Source organism: Eptatretus burgeri, chromosome 2 (genome assembly GCF_056783735.1).
Source record: "Eptatretus burgeri isolate ZD-2024b chromosome 2, Ebu_testis_v1, whole genome shotgun sequence".
Taxonomy (NCBI): Eukaryota; Metazoa; Chordata; class Myxini; order Myxiniformes; family Myxinidae; genus Eptatretus; species Eptatretus burgeri.
Genome location: NC_140962.1, coordinates 61,930,831 through 61,956,247, shown reverse-complemented (window position 1 = coordinate 61,956,247; position 25,417 = coordinate 61,930,831). Strand labels below are relative to the sequence as shown.

At 41.5% G+C, this 25,417-nt stretch overlaps 1 protein-coding gene across 7 annotated transcripts in view; it reads left to right on the top strand.

The window, feature by feature from the left end:
* The window catches only part of DICER1 (dicer 1, ribonuclease III), a 251,195-nt gene that overhangs the window by 85,363 nt on the left and 140,415 nt on the right, over window positions 1-25,417 (top strand). For all 7 annotated transcript variants that reach the window (XR_015055053.1, XM_085869504.1, XM_085869501.1 and 4 more), the window contains exons 8-12: window positions 4,459-4,857; window positions 14,170-14,399; window positions 14,620-14,752; window positions 15,239-15,481; window positions 20,320-20,468. Coding sequence is in view for 6 of the 7 variants with exons in the window: in XM_085869504.1 (XP_085725630.1) it covers window positions 4,459-4,857; window positions 14,170-14,399; window positions 14,620-14,752; window positions 15,239-15,481; window positions 20,320-20,468 (1,154 nt within the window). In the remaining variant the exon portion in view is untranslated. The remainder of the gene's footprint in view (window positions 1-4,458; window positions 4,858-14,169; window positions 14,400-14,619; window positions 14,753-15,238; window positions 15,482-20,319; window positions 20,469-25,417) is intronic.

Below are 25,417 nucleotides of genomic sequence, written 5' to 3'. Positions count from 1 at the left end.
CCCTGGTGAAGTCCTCCACATATGTACCGAACATTGAGTAGAAATGAAAATTTGCTTGCCGACCAAGTACTCCTTGATCAGGCAACTTTATTTCTGTTTGGCCCCCATACTATTACAATCCCCCCCTTTTTTTCTTCAAAAGCAGGGAAATAATAATCTGTGCTGTTACAGTAAATGTTACTCAGTACAGCTTGTGTCAGGTTCTGGAAGTGAAAGCACAGTTTTAATCAAATTACGTCCATACGATTATGCCTTTGTTTATAAACATTACAACCAAGTAATATAAATAACGCAAGCATTGACAGTTGTACAAGGAAATATTTTGCTGCATTTGTAAACAAAAATAAATCGACACCTCTGCAGAGGTGTACAGTTGGTTTGAGAAACGAATGGGCATGATGCGAGAAGGTGTTTGATTAAAATGTGTTACCCTTGCTGATATGATTGATTTGAAAGTTTTTTCTTCTTAACCTTGTGTTCCTCTTCCTCTTCCAGACAAATATATTTGAAAAAAAAAAAAAACATTTTTTTTTCTTCCTTTGTTTGCAAACATTTTTATTGACAGCAGGTGGCGATACTTCCATTTTTATAAGCTGGTGCATTTTCACCACCTTGCCATTAATTAACGTCGGTGGGTTTGGGAGTTGAGAGGGTTAACTGTACTGAATGATGCACAACTCTTTTTATGATTCTGTCAAATCATTTTTCATAGTATGAATTTAATATATGCAAACATGTCAGACAATTAGAGTTCCTCTTTTTAAGTAATTATTAGTTTTTGCTCTAAGAATGGATATAATTACTGGCCAGGATTGTTTAAAGTTGTCAACAGTTACATTAGCCCTTTATTTGCCCAATTTAAATTTTGTACACACATACCATAATCACTCGTGCATAAGCCGCACTTTTTCCCAGATATATCTGATCAAAAATTGGATGTGAATTATTATCGATGAGTACGAAAGTGAAAGCTCCATTTCTCCAAATGTTTTGCACTGACGCAAGCACAACCTTTGTTACCGAGTGCCGCCATCTTAAAAATGCAGTGCATGGAGGGATATCTTATGCAACATTGAATATATATATATATATATATATATATATATATATATATATATATATATATATATATATATATATATATATACATATACACACACACATTTGTTCTGCATATTGAAAGTATATTTGAGAGGATAATTAAAATTGTTCGGTTATCATACATTCGTTTGCTTTTAAAACCTTTTATCGAAAGTTTTAATAATATGCACCGTCACCATAGCAGCAAAATAAGCTTCGGAATTAACACGTATCCCGCAGCAACAGATTGCTTGAGAATGACCTAGCTAATGACTCACTGAAAATTTGAAAATTACTAACGAGCTCTCATTGGTATTATATTTGGAGTTCTTGGGTAAATTCGAACATGCCACATTGTTCATCATGTTACGTTTCAAACAAGTTTGAAGTATTCCTTTATGCTGAATTGAACACCATTGAAAATGCCTTTCTCCAGCGATTGGCAAAACACTGTTTTCGAGATGACAACATTTCCAGTCCTGGGCTGGAGTTTAATTGTTTGTGTACAGGTTATGCATATAAACTGATATTTTCCTGAGACTTGTATTTGAAAAGTATCCTGAGTATTATACACGACAGCGAATTATACACGAGTGATTACAGTTTTTGTGGAAATTTTGAAGAGCACATGCATCCTGAAATTACTGAGGACGGTCAGAGGGCTGAGACCAGAGGAAAGGTGGTTCAACAGAAACAAAACAGACAGATGACCACCTGTCGGCAATTTGAAAGGAGCAGGCCTTGTGCTTTGGCCTCATTGCAGGAGATGCCAATAATGTTGAGAACCTTAGATCCCACAGATTCTGCAGGAGAGACAGACGTATGCTGGGACGTCAGCCCATAGAGGGGGCAGTACTCCATTGAGCAGCAAAGGCCTTTTAGACTGAGTCGTTCTGATTTTTCAAGGAATGATTCGGAAAAAAACAGAGGATGCCCAGTTTATGGCTGGCTTTGGTAGTCAGCTTTATGATGTCATCAGTCCAGGAGAGACCATGGTCAATCATGAGGCCTTGAAGTTTAAAAGAGCAAACCCCCATAAGAGTCTGACTGTGTAAGTAGATTGGTGGTTTGGCTTGATGATCCTTTCTGGAGTTTGCCTTGATCGAAAGACATGTTCCATTTATCAGACGAGCATTTAATAATTTATAATCTATATATCGGTGAGTGATACAGTTGTTTTCTGTCTGTCATTGGATTGGGTTATTGTGTGATAGAGTGTGACATCCAGAGCGTCAAAAGGATGTTTATATAGCTAAGAAACAAAACTAGGCCAAGATGCTACCTTGAGCCACACTTGCCTCCACAGTGAGAGCAGATGGTTCTATTGATAGTAACACGTTGACTGTGCAAGTAGAGAAAGCCAGGTATGAAGGCAGCCTTGCATGCCATTGGCAGCATTCTTGGTAATCAGAGCAGGATGCTAGAATGTGTTTAATGCCTGAGTTTTGTCTATCCTAAACTCTTGTTTGAGATTTAGTGCATTTGGTTGTCATTGCTGAGAGGAGCAGCATCTTGTCCAGAGTTGAGTGATGATGGTCAGTGATCGGGCTGTTTGAAGAGAGGAAAGACTTGACGTCCATAGCAATGATTGATTCCATGGCTTTCCTTAAATTCAAAGAAAACTTACTGATCTGTTTGTTCAGAGGATATTTTTGCACCCTTTTGGTCAATGGGACATTTGCCTTTATTTTCATTGTTTATTAAAATTCTCTTCAGATGGTTGTTTCTTTCAAATTATCATTTGGATTTATTAAATCTACCGCCAAAGATGGACGGAGGTTATGTTTTCACCACTGTCTGTCTTTGTTTGTCTGTTTGTCTGTGAGTAGGATATCTCAAAAAGTTGTGGATGGATTCGGATGAAACGTGATGGACAAGTTGGGTGTGTGACAAAGACCAATTCGTTATATTTTGGTGAAGATCTGGACACGGATCTTGATACGAGAATTTTTATGTGATTCTTCACCATTGAGAGATTCAGATATGGATCTTCACCAAGATCAAATCAATTTGTCCTTCTCGCACACCCAACCTGTCCAGAAAATTTTGTCCTAATCCGTCCATAACTTTTTGAGATATCCTGCTCACAGACACACAAACAGACAGGGGTGAAAACACAACATCCGTCGACATTTGGTGGCGGAGGTAATACAAGGGGATGAATGAATGGAGATGAACATTTTTGGATATGGGGATGGTAACAAAGTTAGCGTTTCTGGTAGAGCATTGTGACCTGGAGGAACAGGGTTTAAGCAGGAGTTGATAGTGCAGGAGGAGCCAGAATAGAGCCAGCAAAAGTCTGCAAGGACATTCACCTGTCTGCTGTGAGCAAGAAAAAGACCTTGTGATTCAGCCACCTGTTGTGAGATAGCAATGAAATGGTGGGCCTTGAGACTCCACGGTTTAAAGTGGGGGCAAGATGGAAAGCAGCCGCATCAGTCAGTAGTGGGGAGCTATCTACCATGATACCTCAGGTTATTGTCTTTGTATGAGGACGGACTTTACCTTGTACAGATCTCTGAGGCTGCGCCTTGATTTGGAGGCTATGTGATCTGCCCAGGAAATGTCATAGCCGATAGTGAGGCCTAGTAGCTTCAGAAATTGTACCCCCTCCCCTAGACTGGCCACAGAAATGCTTTGGGGAATTTGTTACCCAGTCCCATGGAAGGACAAAGTGAGAGTATGTCTTTCCTGCATACAAAGGAATGTTCTATATAGATAACCAGTTGATTATTTTTTCAAGATTGACAGAGAGGGATTGCGATTGCAGCCTTCCTGCCTGGTGGGGGTGGTGGGGTGGCCGGGGGGGGTAGAGGGTGTGGGGAGTGTTAGGAACTTCCCTGCACAAAGTTGAGTAGTCGGAAAAGTGTTCTAATGTATTTTGCTCGTGAGGAATAGAAGTCATTGATGCCTTCCAAGAACAAAATTGGTCACATAATACGAGTGAGAGTTCCTCGAGGGATGCAACCCTTTAGTGACAGAACATTGGGGATGCGGGAAAACAACATATGGCGTCAGTGTGCAGGAAATCTGATAACCAGTCCAGGAGTACACCCTGTGCACCATTCTATAACTATGGGGTGCAGAGCATGGTGCTAGACAAAATAAAAGGCTTGGAAGATGTCCTGCTTTGACGTCTTGGTTGAGGACGAGGCCTTGTCAAGGATGAACGATTGACCATATTGCTTATTGAATTGATATATTTTTTTTAATAATCTTATCACTGCTACTTTTAATAGTATATATACACCACTTCATGGAAAGAAGACCAGTTTTTCCAGAAAAATACATTATTTTTTTCCTGCTTTGTAACTGCTTTGATCAGGTGTCTGATTTTATGAACACTCCTTTCTTTCCCTAAAAACAAAAAAAATTCAGGTGCTGTCAGAGTGTGAAGCCGTACTGTTGCTGCTTGGCCCTTGGTGTGCTGACAAAGCTGCAAGCCTGATGGTGAGAGAATTGCAGCGCTGCTTGCGCCAGGACTTTCAGGCATCATCACCCACACCATGTGTTGCCTCCAATGAAGTGTCTTCGCAACTAAGTAGCTCAGGGGAGACACCCAACATCAGTGGGTCTACCCTTCGCCGCCTTCTCCTGCAGCTAGCTGAGACACAGTTACGACGGCTCCACGCATTTTGTGACGGTCGGCTCCCATGTCCTAGCACCACTGGCTCTGAGGTATCGCCTCTTCAGTTGCCTTATGTAACACCCAAAGTGTTGCAACTCCTGGAAGTCCTTCGGGAGTACCGACCCCTGGAGAAGCCACAGCCGATTGGGGTGAGAATTGTGTCTTCCACGCCATATTTTTCCCATACTGTGCTGTTATACTTTTGTTATTTTGATATTTTACTGCTTATTGTTAATTATTTAATCTCAAAGAAAAGCAATGGTAAGTACTGTGGTACAGGGGATCCTCGCTATACGTCTAAGATACATTCCCGAAATGTTGGACTTGTAACGAAACGACGGATAGCAGAGAATTTTTTTCCCTCCGAAGAAGTCATTTAATTAGGGCGGATGTGTTCCAACACATAGTTTACATCCTATACAACACCGTTCGATAAGCCTAGCAATCAAAAAATGTGTATGAAACACACAAAACATAGGACAAATGCAATAGATTAAAAAAAACCAAAAACCTTTTTATCTTCCTTCCCAAAAATTTATCTATTTTGTAATGTTATTTAGTGGTCTTATACCTTTAAAATCTCTCATCTCTAATCATCTGTCAAGCTGCCTGCGTCAGTCCTTCGCTGGACCTCGGGATCTCATGAAGCGCTCCCACGGTCACCACACTCGCTTTGGCCATGCCTGCAGCACGGGCCGCGCTACCTGAACGCGGTCTTGTGCGCCGTGCCGTCTGCACGGCCCATGTCGGTGTTCTTTAAAATAGTTAGCAAACCAAACAGCCGCCGCTGGCAAACCAATAAAGCAAGCGATATCTGCTGGTAGTTCACCATTCTTATTTTGTTTCACTAATTTGGCTAATTTGTCATCCAGCAAGATACCGTTCTCACACTGTGTGGAGATTACGTCAAACTCCTCTGCTTCAGTCTGAAAATGACATAAGTGCAAAACTATTCGACGGATAGCAATTTGTTGCCCTAATAAATTTACGATGGATATATGGGACGACTTAAAGCAGGGAGCCCCTGTATTGCATCAAGATACTTCTGTAAATATAAAAGTCTTGTTGGACATATCATAGAAAGAATTTCATCCACCTCTTTCTGTTAACTTGGACCAACTAGTAACCACCTATTCTAACTCTTTATTCCTTATCTGTGTCAATTTTGAATGCCATCATGCGAGTTATGTCGTTGTTGTTTCAAGAACTATCCACTGTATTGCCACTGAGACCTATTGTGAGATTGTGGTCCAACCTAATTTGTGACCACCCCCAACTCGCATTTCTGCAAATGACCAGACTTCTTTATTAAGCCTGTATTGACCAACTTTCCCTTCAAGCACTGCCATGGTTTGCTCCTCAAATCTCTCTGACTGTAGTTTGAGATCTCCCTCAGCAACGTGGTCTTCCAGTTCAATCAGGCCGACTGGCAGTGGCTGCAATATGCCCTGTCTGTAAAAGACTACAGGTCTTCAATCAACTCTGAATCTGGTATTGATTCCAACTGGCATTTGCATATACTTATCAAGGGCATTTTAAATTATAGAACGTCTAGCTATGCTTTCCAACCTCTCTACTTCTGATATCCAAGGCCAACTTTATTTCTGGTTCACCAACTTCCTTTACTGATGCAGTCACAGTATATCATTCGTCTCCTTCAGTTTCTCTTCCATTGGAGGCTGAAGTGCCTCAAGGCAATGTTTTGGTCCCAGTTTTGTTCCTCGTGTACTTGAATTACCTTTCTGAAGCTCTCAAAAAGCATATTTTCCTCTTTAGACGATTCTACATGAAGTCGTAAGGTACCCAAATCCATGCGGTTCAGCGGCAGCTGTTTTTGTCTCTGCGATCCTGAAAAAAAGAAAAAAATCAAATGCTAGTCTGCCACATAGAACATTTATCACTCAATCCAAACAAATCTTACATTCTCTACAAGTCTCATCAGGAGGATTGGCTTACAAACCCACCTATCAACTTCTTCGATCAGCCATTGGAAGTGGTTTAATCCCCCGAACTCCTCAACCTCACGATCAGCTGTAACTTTATTGGGAGGCCAATACTGGAGAAGTGGAAATTTTCACACGATTAATCTTTTGCGTGAGCAATACGAAAATGTGTCCGTGTGTTTTATTTTAGGCACAAGAGGCATGACAATCTCAACGATGTTAACAATATGAAACGCCAGAGAACATTGCAGTACAACCAGAACTGAAGAGAAACTGGCATCAAAACATGTTTTATTATAAACTAAGGTTTACGTACCTGCTGTAAATCATACGGAACCAAATAAATAGGGGTTGCAAAGTACGACTGGAAAGTACAGGTAAAGCATGTCAAATCAATAGTTAATTGAATGCAGAGATTTAGTAAATTAATGGTCTCCTGCAGCATTGGATTTTTTTATTATTCATTCCAGTCTCCGGCCTTGGCATCACTGTCTTCACAAGCTTGTACGAGACTTTCACCAATGCCAGCTTTCGATATTTACTCGTAAGCGGCATGGACAGATGGTGCATCAAGCCCGACTTTAACCGAGCTTTCAGGTTTCGGGAAACAATGAAGTTTGTTTCCTTTTGAAATCGGCTTCAAATAACGAAGTATCTTATACATTGAATTGTGGATGCAGAAGTACAGTACTGTAGTTGCGAACCGTGAAGACAGACGTTACACGTGCTGGCCAGGCGTGTTGCTTGCTTCTCACTACGGAGTGATTGGAAGCTGTGTCGGCTACACACATACTTTGCGCACTCTGGCACTGTAATCTCTCTTAAAAAGGTAAATATATTTGCACGTTGTTGAATTCGCACTTCTCTGTTGTAACGCTAAAATTGATGTGGCATGAAAATTTCCACTTTTACAGGATGTCAAATCTGCCCCCCAAAGTCAGCTGTAAGATGTGTATCCTCCATGTTGCCAAGTCCTTCTTTGTGGAACCCAAACTCATGACCTCGAAGATCGATGAGGACTTTATCCATAGCTCAATGCAGTCCTGATATCCTTTACGGGCAGGTGCCTTTGCTTCATATTCATCTCTTCTGAATGCCGTAAAATGCAAAGTTCTCCAAATAATTGGCATCTCTCACGAAGAAAGATCTCAGCAAGACCTGTTGCTTTCATGGCAGACAGGTTGGTGGCCTCTGTTTTCTGACATGTTTCTGTCTTCTGGTCTTGCTTCCTGTATTCTTTCAGTCTTCTGCCTCTCCACAGTCCCTTCAGAATGAAAACGTACTTTTCCTAATGACCTCCACTCCATCCACCCCCACCATTTTCCACATTAACCCTCCAAAAGTAAGGCTTATTGTTCATCTCCACTCCTTTGCTCCTTTTTATTCTGCTTGTAAAACTGCCTTCCTGAGTGGATCGATCTCTCCGGGGTTTCAAGTTGGCTGCACAGTACATCTCAATCTCTGTGCATGATCTTTTCTACCCCTATTAAATCTCTCCTAAGTCACTCTTTCTTATTTGCAGATTACTATGTTTTGTTTTGTTACCCCACGCACTCGAAGCGAAAAGTGACGTTAAGCAGATGGTTAATGTCTGTCCATCCGTCTATCCACAAACGTCAGTTTTTTGATCGAGGAACAACTTAATTTATATTTAATGCTATGTTTTGACCACAAATTGGAAAGCAAACCTGCCATTTCACAGTATTTTGTCTCTGAATTCGTCTTGATTGTGCATGCGCAGAGAGGAGTGAGATAAAAGAAAATTTCTCTGATGCCTGCCTGGCAGTCAAACAAGATTGAAAATAATTCCAAACAGAAACTTCGTTTTTAAGTACATCATAAAGGACACATACCCCAGGCACGAATAATTCATGTAACGTGATATATGGGGTGGTGTAATAGACACTGCATTAACAGTGGTAAATTTCTGGAATTCATTTATTTATACGACTTTAAATCTTTATTTTCTTTAAATTGAATTACTATGTATATACTTGAACACTGTAGAACACAAATCACATTTTTTTGGCAGTTTCAAAAGTTTTTTTTTTTTGGATGCAATGTAGAGGCTCGTATGAGGGCTAACACAGAATGTACAACAAGGGGAGCAGCAGATAAGAGGGGTGGGAGAAAGAAGGACAAAACAGTGGGGAACAGAGACATTAGGAGATCTGTAGAAGGGAGAGGGATGAGGTGGGGGACACGGGATAAACAAGATGGACACCACAGGGGCTTTCAGGTCCTTACATGACAGGGACTTTCAGGAGGGAAAGCAGGGAATTTGAAGGAGGTGGGTTTGGGGTGGATTAACGGGGGTAGAAGAGATCATGGTTTTGGATGGGGGAAGTTAAGAGGTGGTGGTGAACAACTGTTTTGAAGACCTTCTTCCAAAGGCGGGGAAAAAAATTGAAATGAAATCGTGAAGGTGAGCAGTGATTCTTGATTTTGGTAGTTTCACCAGAGGGGGGTTGCTGGCGGACCTTGAGCGCCCTGCGGAAATATGAGGGGGACATGTCTCAGACAGGGCAAGGTGGAGGGGGGCGAGACCGTAGAGGTAATGGGAGAAGACAAAGTCCATTGACCTGCCTGCGGTAAGAGAGTGAAGGGAGACCCAAAGACTCAGCCACATCACGGGAGATACCAATGATCCTAGATGCCTTGATTTCCACAGCGTGTAGCCGAGAAAGATGAGAGGTGGGAGCACCAGCCCAGAGGGGAGAGCAGTACTCCATCAGCCTGCGGATGAAAGCTTTGTACATGGTCAGGAGCTCAAGTGTGCTAAGGAAGGACTTTGCACGACGGAGGATGTCCAGTTGGCGACTGGCTTTGGAGGCCAACTTGGAAAATTGGCTTTAGCATTACTTGGACATGTTAAGTAAGGTGGTGTATAAGACTGCTTCAATAGTGCGAAACTTCCGGGATTTTTTTGAACGATATTTAAAATCATTTTTAAAATTAAGTTGTAGTACAGTTTGTACTTGAACACTGCGTGGGGTAACGTGTTCTGTGAACTCTGGATTTGTTTTGTTTTTCTCTCTTTTCCTTTTTACTTTTTCCCTTGCTTGATTTAGCCATCTATTGTCCCAGTTGCTTCAGTAAGCCTCCCCCTCAAGGAAAGAGGTAGTCTTATAGCTGTTGTAGTGTTTGTTTTGTACAATGAGTGCCCACAATTTTTAATGGTAACTCAGAGTTTCGTAGACACCTAGGAGTACTTAATCAGTAAACCACAATTTAGGGGTTTTTTAATCTTGCCAAAATGAAGTTTTGCAAGATATGTTAGTCAGCTTGTATGTTTTTTTTTATTTTTATTTTTATTTTTTCTCTCTGTAATCACGTATAAAAAAATTCTGCAGAGCACAGTTATCATCGGAAATTTTGTAACTTCGCATATCAGAGGCCTATAGAGGTCCCTTTCAGTGCACAAAATTTTGAAGGTTAAGGTCACTTTGGCGCAAATCAGGGGAGTCGACGAAACCCTTATTTTTTGAGTAATTTTGATTGGATAGTCTTCAAACTTCATGGGAATATAGTTCATGGTCTGGCGCTCAGCTGATTAATTTTTGGTGGCGATTGGCCTTGACCTTCATATGTTTTTTTTTTTTTTTGGTCTGTAATCACGTATAAATCACTCTGCAGAGCACAGTTATCATTGGAAATTTTTGTAACTTCGCATATCAGAGGCCTATAGGAGGTCCCTTTCAGCGCATAAAATTTTGAAGGTCAAGGTCAAAGTCCAAGGTCACTTTGTCGCAAATCAGGGGAGTCGACGAAACCCTTATTTTTTGAGTAATTTTGATTGGATCGTCTTCAAACTTTATGGGAATATAGTTCATGGTCTGGCGCTCAGCTGATTAATTTTTGGTGGCGATTGGCCTTGACCTTCATATGTTTTTTTTTTTTTGGTCTGTAATCACGTATAAATCACTCTGCAGAGCACAGTTATCATTGGAAATTTTTGTAACTTCGCATATCAGAGGCCTATAGGAGGTCCCTTTCAGCGCATAAAATTTTGAAGGTCAAGGTCAAAGTTCAAGGTCACTTTGTCGCAAATCAGGGGAGTCGACGAAACCCTTATTTTTTGAGTAATTTTGATTGGATAGTCTTCAAACTTCCTGGGAATATAGTTCATGGTCTGGCGCTCAGCTGATTAATTTTTGGTGGCGATTGGCCTTGACCTTCATGGTTAGCGCCTCAGGTCAAACATATTTGACCCCAAGGTCAAATTTTCAAGTTTTAGGAACCATATCGTGTAGTACCTCAAATTGAACACCTCAATGAGTGCTTTCTAGATATGTCAAGCTTGAGACATTATGACGTCATTTGGTGACGTTATGAGGCAAAAGCATATTTTTCATGGTTACTCTGTAGAACGATTCTCATCGGAATCTCTCGTCGGCAGATATTCCTCAAGGAGTCGCTCCTGGTGGATAGCAGCTCTGTTCACCTCAGTGTGACCTTAAAGAAGTCACACGTGGTCACCTTTTGGCAAGATACGGGTCACCCTGCGGGTGACATTGGTTTATTATTACTTTATTTTTTATTTTTTATTTTTGTATTATGGAAATTTAAATAACATTTTGTATCAGTGGGAATAAAAGGTATGTGGGATTGCCATAATTTTTTGACCTTGACCTAATCTTAAGATCGATGACCTAATTATATACAATTTAACATTTTTCACTATAACCCGACTAAGGTTTGTCCAATCAGAACGAAGTTGCCCTCCCTAGATAACCTAGAGCAGCATTTCTCAACCGGGGGCCATCGGCCTTCGACCGGGGGGCCATGAGTGGACGTCAAAAAACTGCGATTCAGAATGCAGAAGCTTGTAATGTACAATTAAGGTGACGAGTCTCCAGTCATCGTGTCAAAGTAAAAATGGTAGATGAGTTTAACCACGATTTTAAAACAGAAGGCGGAGCCCACAGAACATTCATAGTAAACCAATGTTTACAAAAACGTTAGAATTTTGTTTTTTTTCAATTTTTTTTCTCAGATGTTGAAGGTTCGAAAATGGAATGACAGCTGTGTCAAGTTTGGATAGACGAATGTCAGTCGAGATGGCGTGGACTGCGCGCAATGTCTGCACTGCTCGGTCGTGATGTCAAATGCATCACTACGTCCTTCCAAACTTTCAAACCATCGCGACAAGATGCATCCCGGAAGGAAGGAAGATAATATCGACGCTCTGTCTGCAAAACGATCACGATATGACCGTGAAGCGACACTTCCCAAATTTGGATTCTGGCCAGAAGAAAAACCTGCTCTTCAATCCAGCTACGAAGTGGCATAACAAATTGCGAAGTGCAAGAAGCCGCACACTATTGCTGAGGACCTTATCAAGCCATGTACAGAGAAAATGGTGAAATTGATGATCTGACCAGAGGCGAAAAAGAAGATCCAGCAAGTTTCGCTCTCCAATGACACGATCCGACAACGGATTGACGACATGGCCGCTGATGCGTGCCGTCAAGTTTGCTCCGAAATCAAACAAAGCACGCTCCAGGCTAGCCTTCAATTAGACGAGTCTACCGACACCGCCGTGGAGAGCCAGTTGATCGCCTTCACTCGCTACGAGAGAAAGGGAAAGATGAAGGAAGAGTTCTTGTTCTGCAATACCCTACCAACCACAATGACAGCGGCAGATATCAAAGCTATTGTGGACTCTTTTTTTTTTTTTTTTTTTTTTTTTTTTTTGAAGCTAATGGACTCGGTTGGCAGAATTTCAAGCACATTTGTACTGATGGTGCCCCAGCGATGGTCGGCGTCAGAGGAGGGTTCGTCACGCTTGTGAAGAACGAATGGCCCCATGTGACGTCCTTCCACTGTTCGCTACACCGATACGCTCTTGCGTCAAAGACTCTTCCGCCTCGTTTGCTGGAAGTCATGGACGTCGCGGTCAAAGTGATCAACTTCATTGGTGCGAAGGCCAAAAATCATCGGCTCTTTCAACTCCTGGCCAACGAAATGGGAGCGGAACATGTTGGACTTCTGTTCCACACCAAAGTCCGTTGGCGATCGAGAGGGAAATGCCTCTCTCAGCTGTATGAACTCTGGGTTAAGGTGGAAATCTTCCTGCGAGACAACGAAAACAACCTCCATGTCCACTTCGACAATGAAGAGTTCGTCATGATGCTCGCCTACCTGGCCGATTTATATTCGGCAGACTCAACGAAATGAACCAGTCCTTGCAAGGCCGTGATGTGACAGTCAGTGACGTTCAAGACAAGCTTGCCGGACTGTCTGCTAGAATGGAAGTCTGGCAGGCACGAATCAAGGCTGGGTCCACTGCCTCGTTTCCTTTCTTGGACGAGCACCTGCAGACGCAGAGGATTGAACTTCCCGTCAGCATCAAAGATTGCATCACTAGACATCTTGACAATCTCTCCGCTGAGTTCAAATCGTATTTCGACGATGCACTGTTGGATGTTCCGTGGCACAAAGACCCGTTTAACGCCAAAATTGAACCTACTGAAGACGAAGCAGAGGAGCTGTCAGAGTTGATGGTTTCAAAAGCAATGAAGCTGGTCTTCACTAACAAAGAAGACCACTCCACCTTCTGGTTGGCTGTTCAGGATGCGTATCCACTACTCAGCAAGAAGGCATCTGTAATGCTCATTCAATTCGCCACAGCATATCTTTGCGAATCTGGATTTTCTGACCTTGCGACCATTAAAACGAAGTCCAGAAACTGTCTTGACGTTGGGAACGATATTCGCCTTGCTGTGTCCAAGACTGAGCCGGACATAAGAGGCCTCGTCAGACAAGCCCAACAGCAAGTGTCTCATTGATTGTATTGCTTAGAAAAAATGTTTACTTTGATTTATCTTTTAAGACTGAGTAAATAAATTTCATAAAACGAAATCTGCATCTTTTATTGAAGGGCAGGGGACCACGAATGTTAAGCGACTCGGTAGGGGGGCCATGGGCCATCAAAGGTTGAGAAACGCTGACCGAGAGCAAGGCACATATATGCTTAATTTACATCATACCCCTCCGGGTTAAAGGTCAAGGTCAAATGGCGGTCTTTTAAAAAAAAAGTTCTTATCAACCAATTTTGCCAACGTGGAATCTTGAATACCACTTGGCTTTCAAAGCCAAGGTGTTCTTGCATCATCATAGTGGACCTGCACTGAAATTGTGCAACTTATATTTGATTAGTATCCTTGACATACTTTTGTCGGATTGTGACCTAATTAACTAAAAACACATTTTTGATCACTTTGTGATCGCAGATATCTAGCTAGTTGTCAGTCGGATGCCCTTTTACCCTCTATCATGTCGTTCTTCCTTCAATTTTGAAAAACTTCAAAAAAAAATTGAGAAACCTTTCCCGAATTGTTTCTATTGCATTGTGTATTAAGATGATTGGGTGGGCTCGATGTTTCTTCAGTAGAGGCAAGAAAAGGCCAAGATAAGTCGCTCCTCGCTCTTTAAACCAAAATCCCCAGCCTGAGATGTAATGCAAACAATCATCATAATTGATAAAATGAGCTTTGACTTGATCTTTGTGTCCAGTCCCAGGGCTTTTGCTACCAGAGCGATGAGTGGTACAACAACCGAGGTCAAGCTAGTTACGTGGCTTGGAGTGATTCTTCAGACGAATCGTCGGATGAAGAGGAAGGCAGGGAATGCACGCGGGCAGATGACAAGGAGGGGAATGAAGCTAATTTTCCATCACCCTTCACAAACATCCTGTGTGGAATAATATTTGTGGAGCGACGCTACATGGCGGTGGTCCTCAACAGGCAAGGCTGTTGGGATGTTCAAACGTTTGTAAAACGGTTTAATGCTTTGTCAGATCAAGTGGTTCTGTCGCAGATGTGACGATTACCTGCTGATGAATTGTGTGTTCTTTCATGAAGGTATTGTTTGTAACAGAATTTAGTATCCGTAGCAGGAGTCCTAAGCAATTTTTGTTGTGTCCGACACAGTTGCCAACTTGTTCTTCTACAATTTGCACACCAGGCTTATCAAAGAAGTCGGAAAACATGAACCTGAGCTGGCGTACATTAGTAGCAACTTCATCACGGGCCATGGAATCGGCAAGAACCAGCTACGTAACCGTCATAATGAAGCCGAATTCCGCAAACAGGAAGAGGTCAGAAGCTAAAGTTGGATCATGTGATTTGGGTAGCTACTCTTCTGTTTTATTAACACATACTTAAAGTGCCAACATGAATCTTAAGCTGGGTATGGACTGGGATCAGGATGGTAAACTTTATGCTTTTATTGCATCACTTTGAACCACTTATGTTAGCCTATCAGTGTGATAAGAGCTACCCGATATTGTTGCACTTGACTGCCTTTTCTGGTGGTATATTTTAATGATTAATACATGAGCAAGGTGTTGCAGTTTTTCAGCCAGATAAGCTCATATTTAATCAGCCAGTGAGAGCAAGTCCTGTTTGACAGTGTCAGAATGCCAGTTGAGTGGGTTTGATATCCCTGGCATTTGCGCATTACATGATAGCAACACATTTCTGATGAGGCCATTTTTGTTTGTTTCTCAATGAAATAGCCATCTTGTTCTAACGTAAACTCATTTTTGCCTCAACCTGTGCTCTTTCCTTGTATTTACTTGAAGGTCTTACGAAAGTTCCGGGCGCATGAAACTAACCTTCTTGTGGCGACGAGTGCTGTAGAGGAGGGTGTGGACCTGCCAAAATGCAACCTGGTAGTTCGCTTTGATCTACCAGCTGACTACCGCTCGTATGTGCAGTCTAAAGGCTGTGCCCAGGCACCTGTGGCCAACTACGTCATGCTCGCAGATGCAACTCGCATGCCCTCCTTCAGGCTTGATCTCCAGACATACAAGGCTATTGAGAAGGTCGTTTATGTTCTTTGGCAAGCTTCAGTGCTGTTTTCTTTACCAATACCCACTTTGGTTTCTTTGTAATTTCTTATCAATCTTAAGTAGAGCATCATTTATTATTATAGCTTGCAGAGTACATGCCCCTACGGGCGATCTTGTTTCAAGCATGCAACATGTTCTGACACATACCTTTATTTGGGCGCTGTATAGGCAACTGACAGCTCTGTGTCGGCAAAAAAAGACCCATGAAGTTATATGCATGAATAAAAACATACCTACTTCTTATTATTCAAAACACCCCACTGCACTGGAAAACACAGGGACAGGAATACTGTATGGAAATGCTGGAGACTTCTAATACTCCACCCCCCTCCCCTGGAGGTAGAGCTTCACAATACACATTTACATAGAGAATTTGTCCCTCCCCTCAAGACCACCGGAAAGGATAAAAACACCCCTGTGCACTAATTGGGGTCATGCTGATCCTTTGTCGCAAGATTGGATGAAATTGGCCCACGACTGTAGGAGGAGTAGTGCGACAAACAAACAAACACCAGCCTGTGAGTTATTGTAAAGATAAGCAAAGAAAGGGGGGAGTGTCTGTGAATTTAACGTTCCATCTTTATTTATTACCTCTGCCACTGAAGGTGAAGGAGGTTATGTTTTCACCCTTTTCTGTCTGTTTGTGTACAGAATATCTCAAAAGGTTGTGGACAGATCTGGTTGAAATTTTGTGGACTGGTTCGGTGTGTCACAAGGGCGAACTGATTCAATTTTGATGAAGATCCACATCCGAGAATTTTTAAAGTGATTCTTCACCGTTGAGTGATCAGGCTAAAACAATATATAGTACGATATATTAAAACAGTTATGGACGGATTCGGACGAAACTTGGATAAGTTGGTTCGGTGACAAAAGAAGCCGATTAAATTTTAGTTTAGGTCTGAATCCAGATCCAGCCTATCAGTGGAATACAAAACGTAAACAAATCAGCCTGGCGGAAGTATGCGCTCTCCCGAGTGCCCTTCTAGTTATTATTATTATGATTATTTTTTAATGTCATGTAACAAAAAAAGACCCATGAAGTTATATGCATGAATGAAGTTATATGCTTCATCACAGGTGATGAAGGTTGTTGTCAAGTTTCATTGGAATTGTGTGTGTAGTTTCTGAGAAGAAAGCAAATACTTATTTTGGGGATAAATCCCCCATAGATCCTCTGAGGGCCCGATTATTTTCTTTTTCTTTTTATACTTAACTTGTTAGCTCGCCTGTTCGAAGAACAGAGCTATAGCGATACCCCCGGCGTGAGCGTGAGCATCAGCGTGAGCGTGAAAATGTTAAAGTTTTTGGTGCAAGTTATTTAGAAGCTTGCCATTCATTAATATGTGTACTCGGATGCTGATATTTGGCATGGAGGTTCCTTTGGGGTGTATTATTGATGTAGTGAAGTTGAAATTAAAAAATAATTTCAATTTTTTTTATTTATTTTTGACCTGTTTTGAACTTAACTTTTTTGTAGCACATCAACGTTTTTTCCTTTCTAATGTTTTTATCTACCACACTATTTTTTTTTACTGATTACAATATACAAATACATATATTGCTTTAAAATTATTTGGATCAGACTTCACTGCAATGCTTTATAAAAATATTATTAGACTAGTCTTTTAAAAACGATAAATGTATAAACAGGCGAGCATTGGGTGGCTTTGACACCAACTCTGGTACATTAAGAAGCCCCAGATATGCCCTTTCTATCGGTTTTCATAACCACCTAATCCAGATACACAGTCCATTCACTGGTCGTGATCTGTCGGGTTTGTGCAGCACACGCCTGTCCACTTGGGCCTTACACTGTCCCACATGGTCAGGCATTTATACTACAATCAGCTGGCCCTTTGGTAAGCTGAGAAAGTTCTCCAACCGTTTCATTTTGCAGAGGGACCACCCTTTCCCTCAGATACTTTTCCATTTCAGGTAGCAATCCTTGTCTCGTACACATTAAAATATTTTATTTTACCCCGAACATGACAGTCTCCTGTTGTTTCTGCACATGCGCACCGAGCATTCTCGGGGCAGATTGTGTCATTTTGAAAGTCGTGTATTATAATGTGTTATTTGCTGCAGCATAGTAAGTTATAACATCGTGTGTTGTGTAAGGAAAAGCTATTTTAAGATGCACAGATCATGAACTCCTTGTGGCAAAACTACAAGTCAAATTGAGAAAGATGAAATTTTTTTTTTAACTCACCAGAAAAAAACTCTTATCTTGAAAACATATCTAAACTAGAAGGGCACTCGGTAGAGCACATATCTCCACCACGTAATGCCTGATCCACGAGAATATATCGGGCCCAATACATTTTGGAAATATCATGCCATACAGTACTATATAGTTTTTGGTCCAATCTCTCAATGGTGAAGAATCACTTAAAAAATTATCAGATCCGGATCTTCACCAAAATCGAAATAGTTCGTCCTTGTTACACACCGAACCTGCCCACAAAATTTCATCCAGATCCGTCCACAACTTTTAGAGATATCCTGTACACAAATAAACAGACAAACAGACAGAAAGGGGTGAAAACATTACCTCCTTCACCTTCAGTGGCGGAGGTAACGAGAACGGCACTCGGTAGAGCACATACCTCTTTCACGCTATGCCTGATGTGCAATATGCCACAATGTGCAATAACCGTTTTGCAGAGTTGTACTTCATTTGCAGAATGTGAGACAAATTCTGGCAAGAGGTTGAAGATATTGCAAAAGAAGAGTCCAAAACGAAGCATCCTAAAAAGAAACAGAACGAAGAAGGCTTCATGGGTGTCAGAAGAGGAACTTTATATCAGACAGAAGAAGAGAGGTGAAAATCAAAGGTGCATCAAGAGTGGATATTAAGCGGCTCAATGCTGACTTCCAACGACAAGCTCGGAAAGGCAAAGATAAATATTTTTATATATTCATGCATGGAGATAGAAAGTGACAATAGAGCGGGAAAAACACGAGATCTTTTTAAAAAGAACAAAGAGATCGCAGGAAAGTTGAAGTCTAGGATTGAGGTCCATGAGAGGAGACAGGAAAACGCCTGACAGAAGAAACACAGGTGAAGGAAAGATGGAAGAACTACCGAAACTCTATACGAAGAAGATAGCAATATTATCGCAAACTTCATAGAAAGAATGTGAGGTACATAGAGTCCTGAAAGGGTTGGCAAATGGAAAAGCACCAGGTGTTGATGAAATTCCATTGTAACTCTTTAAGGTCATTGGGGATGAGGCAATTAAATTTTTAACAGCTATATGTGCACTGATGTGGAGCAGGATTGTATGGCATTAAAGGTGGAAGCAGTCTGTCTATGTACCATTGCCCAAAAAAGAGGGGGATGCAAGAGAATGTTCAAATTATTCAACACAGAATAGAATACTTCATTAAGCAAGAAATGCCCATTAAGCAAGTAGGTTTCAGAAGAGGAAGAGGCTTGAGAAATCAAATTGCAAATCTGAGCTGGATCATAGAAAAAGCAAGGGAATAATATCAAAGGAAGGTGTAGCTCTGTTTTATAGATTACAGCAAAGCTTTTGATTGTGTTGATCGTGGATTATGCTGAAAGAATGGGGATGTTGGAGCACCTGATAGGTCTGATAAGAAGACTGCACACTAAACTAGAAGCTACAGTAAGAACAGAGTATGGACAGGCAGAATGGTTTGGAATTTGATAAGGGGTCAGACAGGGGTACATTCTCTCCCCTTACTTTTTCAATTTGTATGGAGAGTACATCATGAGAAAATCAAACTTGGATGACATGGAGGCTGCACTCAGGATTGGAGGAAGATGTATCAGCAATCTAAGTTATGCTGATGATACCACTCTGTTGGCAGTAAGTAAAGAGGACTTGATGAAATTGCTGCAAAGAGTGAAGAAGGACAGTGAAAAAGCTGGTCTTTATTTAAACCTAAAAAACACTAAAATCTTGTCAACTGAGAAGATGATGTGTTCAGATTGGGAGACGATCACATGGAAATAGTGGAATGTTTCATCTTCCTGGGTTTTAAAATTGAAGTAAGTGTTGAATGTAGAGGATAATGAATAGACTTTGAGCATTGGAGAGAACGGCAATGTCAAGATTGACAAAGATGTGACAATGCAAGCCAAAAGGAGGATGTTTGATGCTCTGGTATTTCCATTTGCAATGTATGGATGTGAGTCATGGGAATTGAAAAGGAAGAAGATTGACGTTTTTGAAATGTGATTAAATGAGACGAATATTAAAAATTCCATCGACTGCAAGAAAAACAAACAAATCACTGCTTGAAGAAATTAGATCACCTTATACATTAGAAGTGTTGATGTTAAAACAGAAACTGTCCTATTTTGGACATATCATGCACAAAGAAAAGGAGTCTGGACAGAAGAAGAAAAAAAATCTTCCCAGGTGCACATGAACATTAACTATGCTGGGTCGGGTTGAAAGAAAAAGAAGATGATGAAGAAGAGGTACACCTTGGATGTACTGGATGGATGGGGTAAAGGCTACAACCAAGCTATGTCTGCGAGGGCTTCGGGAAGCAGTGCAGGATTGGGATATTTGGTGAAATCTGATCATGAATGCCACCAGAAGTGGGCCATGACTTGATGGAACTAAATAACTCTAATGCCATTTATATTTAATCCAAGGAATTTTCCAATTTCTCTTGAATAATATCTTTCTTTTTTTTTCTCTCATTTGATCTGTTTGTGTTTTTTTTTGGGGGGGGGGATTAAAACTTTGGTCAGATTCTCAAATATTTTCCATCCCAATATTACAATTTTCTGTTAGTTATTTAGCTTTTTCTTGCTCTTTGTTTTTAAGATTCTGCGTAAAAAGTGCTCGAAGTGCCCAAATGATGTGGAACAACCCGAAATGGCTGGGGAGAAAGAGCCACTTCCTCCATACTTTCCTCGCCCTGAAAAGGGAGGAGCTTCGGTTTCACTCGACTCAGCCATTGGTCTTATCAACAGGTAAGGGTTTTTGGTTGTTTCGTTCATTCATGAAGACATTTATTTAATGAGCCCCCATTGTACTTGGTCCGAAATGGGGGCTGCTGGATTTGGTCGTGTCCGTGCATCCGCAACCAATCTCTGACATTTATAGACCAATTTTATTCATACTAGGCAAAAAGACACCACATGATGGCATATATATATATATATATATATATATATATATATATATATATATATATATATATATATATATATATATATATATACACATACATACATATATGCATGTCATTTTTCAGATCCAAGATGGCCGACTGGCAGCCATTTTAATGAAAAAAAAAAACCCGATGGTGAACACATCCTCAACCATTTCTTGGACGTGCATTTACTGATGTTGTTCAAACTTGGCGCACAGATAAAGAATAATATCTTACAAATGCATGCCATTTTTTTTCAAGATGATATCCAAGATGGTGGAGAGGCGGCCATTTTGTTATGTAGATGTGTCCCCCACCATTTCTCTGACATGCAGAGTCCGATTTTGTTTAAACATGGCACAAGCAGAGTACATGATGGCGTACACGTGCACCTCACTGTATTTTGCGATCTGTTCAAATATGGCCGACTGGTAGACTGGAGGCCATTTTAGTGGTGTATAAATAAGGGCTAGCCCTTTAACTCCGCACTGCAAAATTACTAAAACAATGGGGACTATGACATTTTATGTCTTTTGTACTTGTTTATTACCCTCGCCAAAGGATTCGGAGAGGAAATTGCATTTGGGTCCCTTTGTTTGTCTGTCTGTGTCCGCACAGAACTTTAGTGTTTTTCGCTGCAACCGCTTGTCGATTGAGACAAAATTTCCACCATCGATGCGACTTCTCATGCAGAATGTTTGAATGATAATTATGACGTCATAGGTCACGTGATGTGGCAGCCATGGGGGAAAAAAATGGAAAAACTTTGGACCTCTGTATCTCTGAAACTGCACCAAGGAAAAATTTGAAACTCGGCACATCGCAAATAATCCTCATGGGGAATGAGTGTGATTTTTTTATGACGACATAGGTGCCCTTGTTATGACGTTATAATTACATATGTAGAACGCCACATCCGATCAGTATGAAAATGTTTGAGGGTCATCTCAGGATAAAATGGCACACAGAAAAAAAATTTCATGACATCATCGGTCACGTGATTCGGCAGCCATATTGTTTTCTTAAAATAAACCTTCAAAATTCTTCTTCTCTGAAGTAGCTGAACAGACCGAGGCGAAACTTTACACATACGACCGCCTGTCCATGAGGAATATAAGGTTCACACATATGTTGTCATTGCTTACATCGTTTTGCAGCCATATTGGATTTACCCAAAAAACTATAAAAAGTATTTTTCAGAACGGCTGGACAAATTGAATGGAAACTTCACACAAGTGTTCACCAAGTCATTGGTGTAAAAGTGGCACATAGCAAGCACTCCTCATGGGGAATGAGTGTGGTATTTTTATGATGTCATCAGTGCTTGTCTTCGTTATGACGTCCTAATTGCATCTGTAGAACGCTACATCAGATAAGTATAAACATTTTTGAGGGTCATCGAGGGATAAAATGGGCCACTAAATTTTTTGATGACATCATCGGTCACGTGATTCAGCAGCCATATTATTTGATTTTTTTTTAACCTTCCAAAATTTCTTCTCTGAAATGGCTGCAAAGATTGAGGCGAAACTTTACACATATGACCGCCTATCCATGACACACAAAAGTCACACATATGATGTCATAGGTCACATGGTTTGGCAGCTATATTGGATTTTCCTGAAAACCCATAAAACTACACCACTCAAAAGAAATCCTGGCAAGGGTTTGTAATCTCTGATTGCTCTTTTTCTTGTTGCTGATGTTTCTCTCACCCTCCCCACCCCTCCCCCCACACATCACCCATACACTTTTCACATTGTTCTTGTTTGGCAAAATAACTTTAGCATTAAAAACACCAGACATAAAAAAATTGGAATGCACTTGATGGAGATGCTGACTCATACCGTTGTTGCTTTTCTCTTGGTGCAAAACTATCCCAGAAGGTGCTAATTTGTACTGGCGCACAGCTGTGGTGTGAGTAAATATAGTCCTGCATTAATTTTCATTTTGGGTTTTTGTGTGCCCTCAAAGTTGAACTTGTCCAAGACCTTCCCAATATGAAGCTCTGTGCCAAATTTGGAGATTATAGCTGCTGTCGTCCATTGATTCTGCCAAAAAACAAACAAAGAAACACAGAAGAATCATCGCAATAATCACACGCTCTGCCTAATGCCTCGGCACAATTAATTATTCAGAAACCATTTATTATTATTATTATTATTATTATTATTATTATTATTATCATAGGAGCTGCAATGGAAGGAAACTTTAAGTTTGAGGTGGCCATCCCAACTTTGAACATTCCCTTGCACACACCATGTTCAATGACCAAGTTTAAACACATTTCTTCCCACAAATAAACAGACATGTTTGGTTTAATGCATTCCCCCACATCTATGATGATTATAGTTTTCATTATACTCCAACACAGAGAATTGCTACATTCCAGAATGATTTGTACAACTTCCGGGAGTTTTTTTATCGAGTCATTTATTTTTTTTGCGATGAAATCCATTTTTCAAGTTATTCTGTCCAACGGTGCAGGAGTGCATTAGCAGGTATGATAGATAATTCCCCCCTTTCACATAAAAGTAAAATTCTGAATTGGAGGTGGCATTCCAACTTAATATAACATACAACCACAACTACACACCCAGAGTACACCACAACTTTTAAAGTTATTTCATACAGCGGTTTTGGAGTGCGCATGAAATACAGAGCACGAACATTTGCCAAGTCGTTTTCAATTTTTGTAAAGTTTTCAAACAGAGATCCTATCATAATACTGTGAACCCCTCGGACTTGTCATAGACTCCTCTCCCATGTGGTGCTACACTATACACATTTACATCAAGAATTTGCATTGTCTCTCCCACTTCTTCCCCCCCCCTCCCCCAAACCCTCTCAACTATGATTTCTTTTTAAATGCCTAAAACCTTCCTGGAAAGGAATGGGAAGGAGAGATTAGAGGGTGAGAGGGAGAGATTAGAGGATGGGAGAGAGAGATTGGAGGGTGGGAGGGAGAGATTGGAGGGTGGGAGGGAGAGATGAGGGAGGGGTGGGGAGGATAGAGGAAGGAGGGGTGTGGGAGAGAGGAGTGGGGACGAGGGGAGAGAGGGGTGTGGGAGGGGGAGCGAGGAGGGAAGAGCGGTGGAGGAGAAAGGGGGTGTGTGGTGTGGGGAGAGCGACGCCTCACCAAATATCACCATACACTGGGAGGAGGATGGGGGAGAGAAGTGGGGGTGGGAGTGAGGAGGAGGAGGGGGGGAGGGGGGATGGGGTTTGGAAGGAGGTAAGCATGAGGGGAGGGATTATCAACTTGTGTTTGGTAGTGGGACTTTTGGAGAAAAAAGGGGGGGGGGGTAGTACAGGATTGAATGAACTGAGGTATGTTAAAACATCATGTTCGCTAATGCAGCACACAGAGACCACTGGGAGATGTCCATGGGGGGTGCAGAGGGGATGATGGGGAGGGAAGGTAGCGTGAGGGGTGGGGAAGGGAAGATAGCATGAGGAGCGAGTAAGGGAAAGCAGCATGAGAAGAGGGGAAATGAAGGGTGATAAAATGCACCCTAACAGCAACATCTTCTTTTTAACCACCGTGTTCTATATAAAACTGGTTGGGAGCATTTAAACCCCCACTATTTACCTGGTAAAGGCTTGCCTGCATGCATGCTCTCACATGCAGCAACCTTTGCACCCCTCCGGTTGGTTCACTCCGAATCGGATTCGGACATGCTACACTATGGGGAAGCCGTTTTAAATTAAAAACTAAACTGTCAGTCTTTAACAATCCCCTTAACAGAGGGGGGGGTGGTGGGGGAGCAGGGAGAGGGAGGAAGAGAGGAGAGGAAAGGTTAGCATTCCTGCAGACTTGACATCCAGTTCAACGTCCATCCGAGAGATGGCACACACATTGATGAATCACCCTGCCTGTGAAACACCGGGATGACAGTTTATAGCTGGGTCAAGATTCAAAACCAGGCTTGACAACTTAGAGTGAGCATACGTACTTCTCAGCTATCCTGCTGTGATGTGCCGATTCATTGCTTTGTAACAACTGAAAACATTGTTTTACTCATTGTTATCATCTAACAAATTTTGCCTTCGTAGACTCCAGTAATGTCCCGACGGAGAACCAAGCCTCCCACCCCACATGCGCATGTGCAAAACGCCCGCTCGTACAGTTCTGCACTGCATCTCGCAGGGCATGACGAGCAACAAGTGTCATGAACATGCATATGAGAGGACCTGATGGGTTAATGACCACAGACGGTCGAACGTGCCCAATTTAGCAAATAGAGGGAACATGGAAAGGAATTCGTCCAGACCCAGGGATGACCAAACGGCCACAGGGCCGAAGGTAAGACTGATGGGTGAAGGAGGAATGATTGAAAGTAACAGAGGGATTGAACAAAATGATGGTATTAAGGAGGAAAGATTGAAAGGAACAGAGGTAGAGAGGGGAGACATTACATTGGAAAAATACAGCCCAACCAACGCATGTCCCCCAACAACATCCCTTTGACAAGGGACCGAGGACTATCTATACAAAGACTAATGAAATAACTGATCCGCGGGTCACCTCTGTGCCCATGTATGCTCTCCCTCTGGGGTAAGTTTTCCAAAACCATAACATTACCCCCTCCCCTTACTAGACTCGACCCAAGTGTGCCAACTTTTGTGCACATATCAGGTGTGGTTCCCTCTAGTATGATTTACCTTGCCTATTCCCTGAGTGTGACAATGCACATATGTCCCACCTTTGAAAATAATGAAAACTAATGTGTTAGATTATTTTACTCTAACTCATTCACAAGAGAC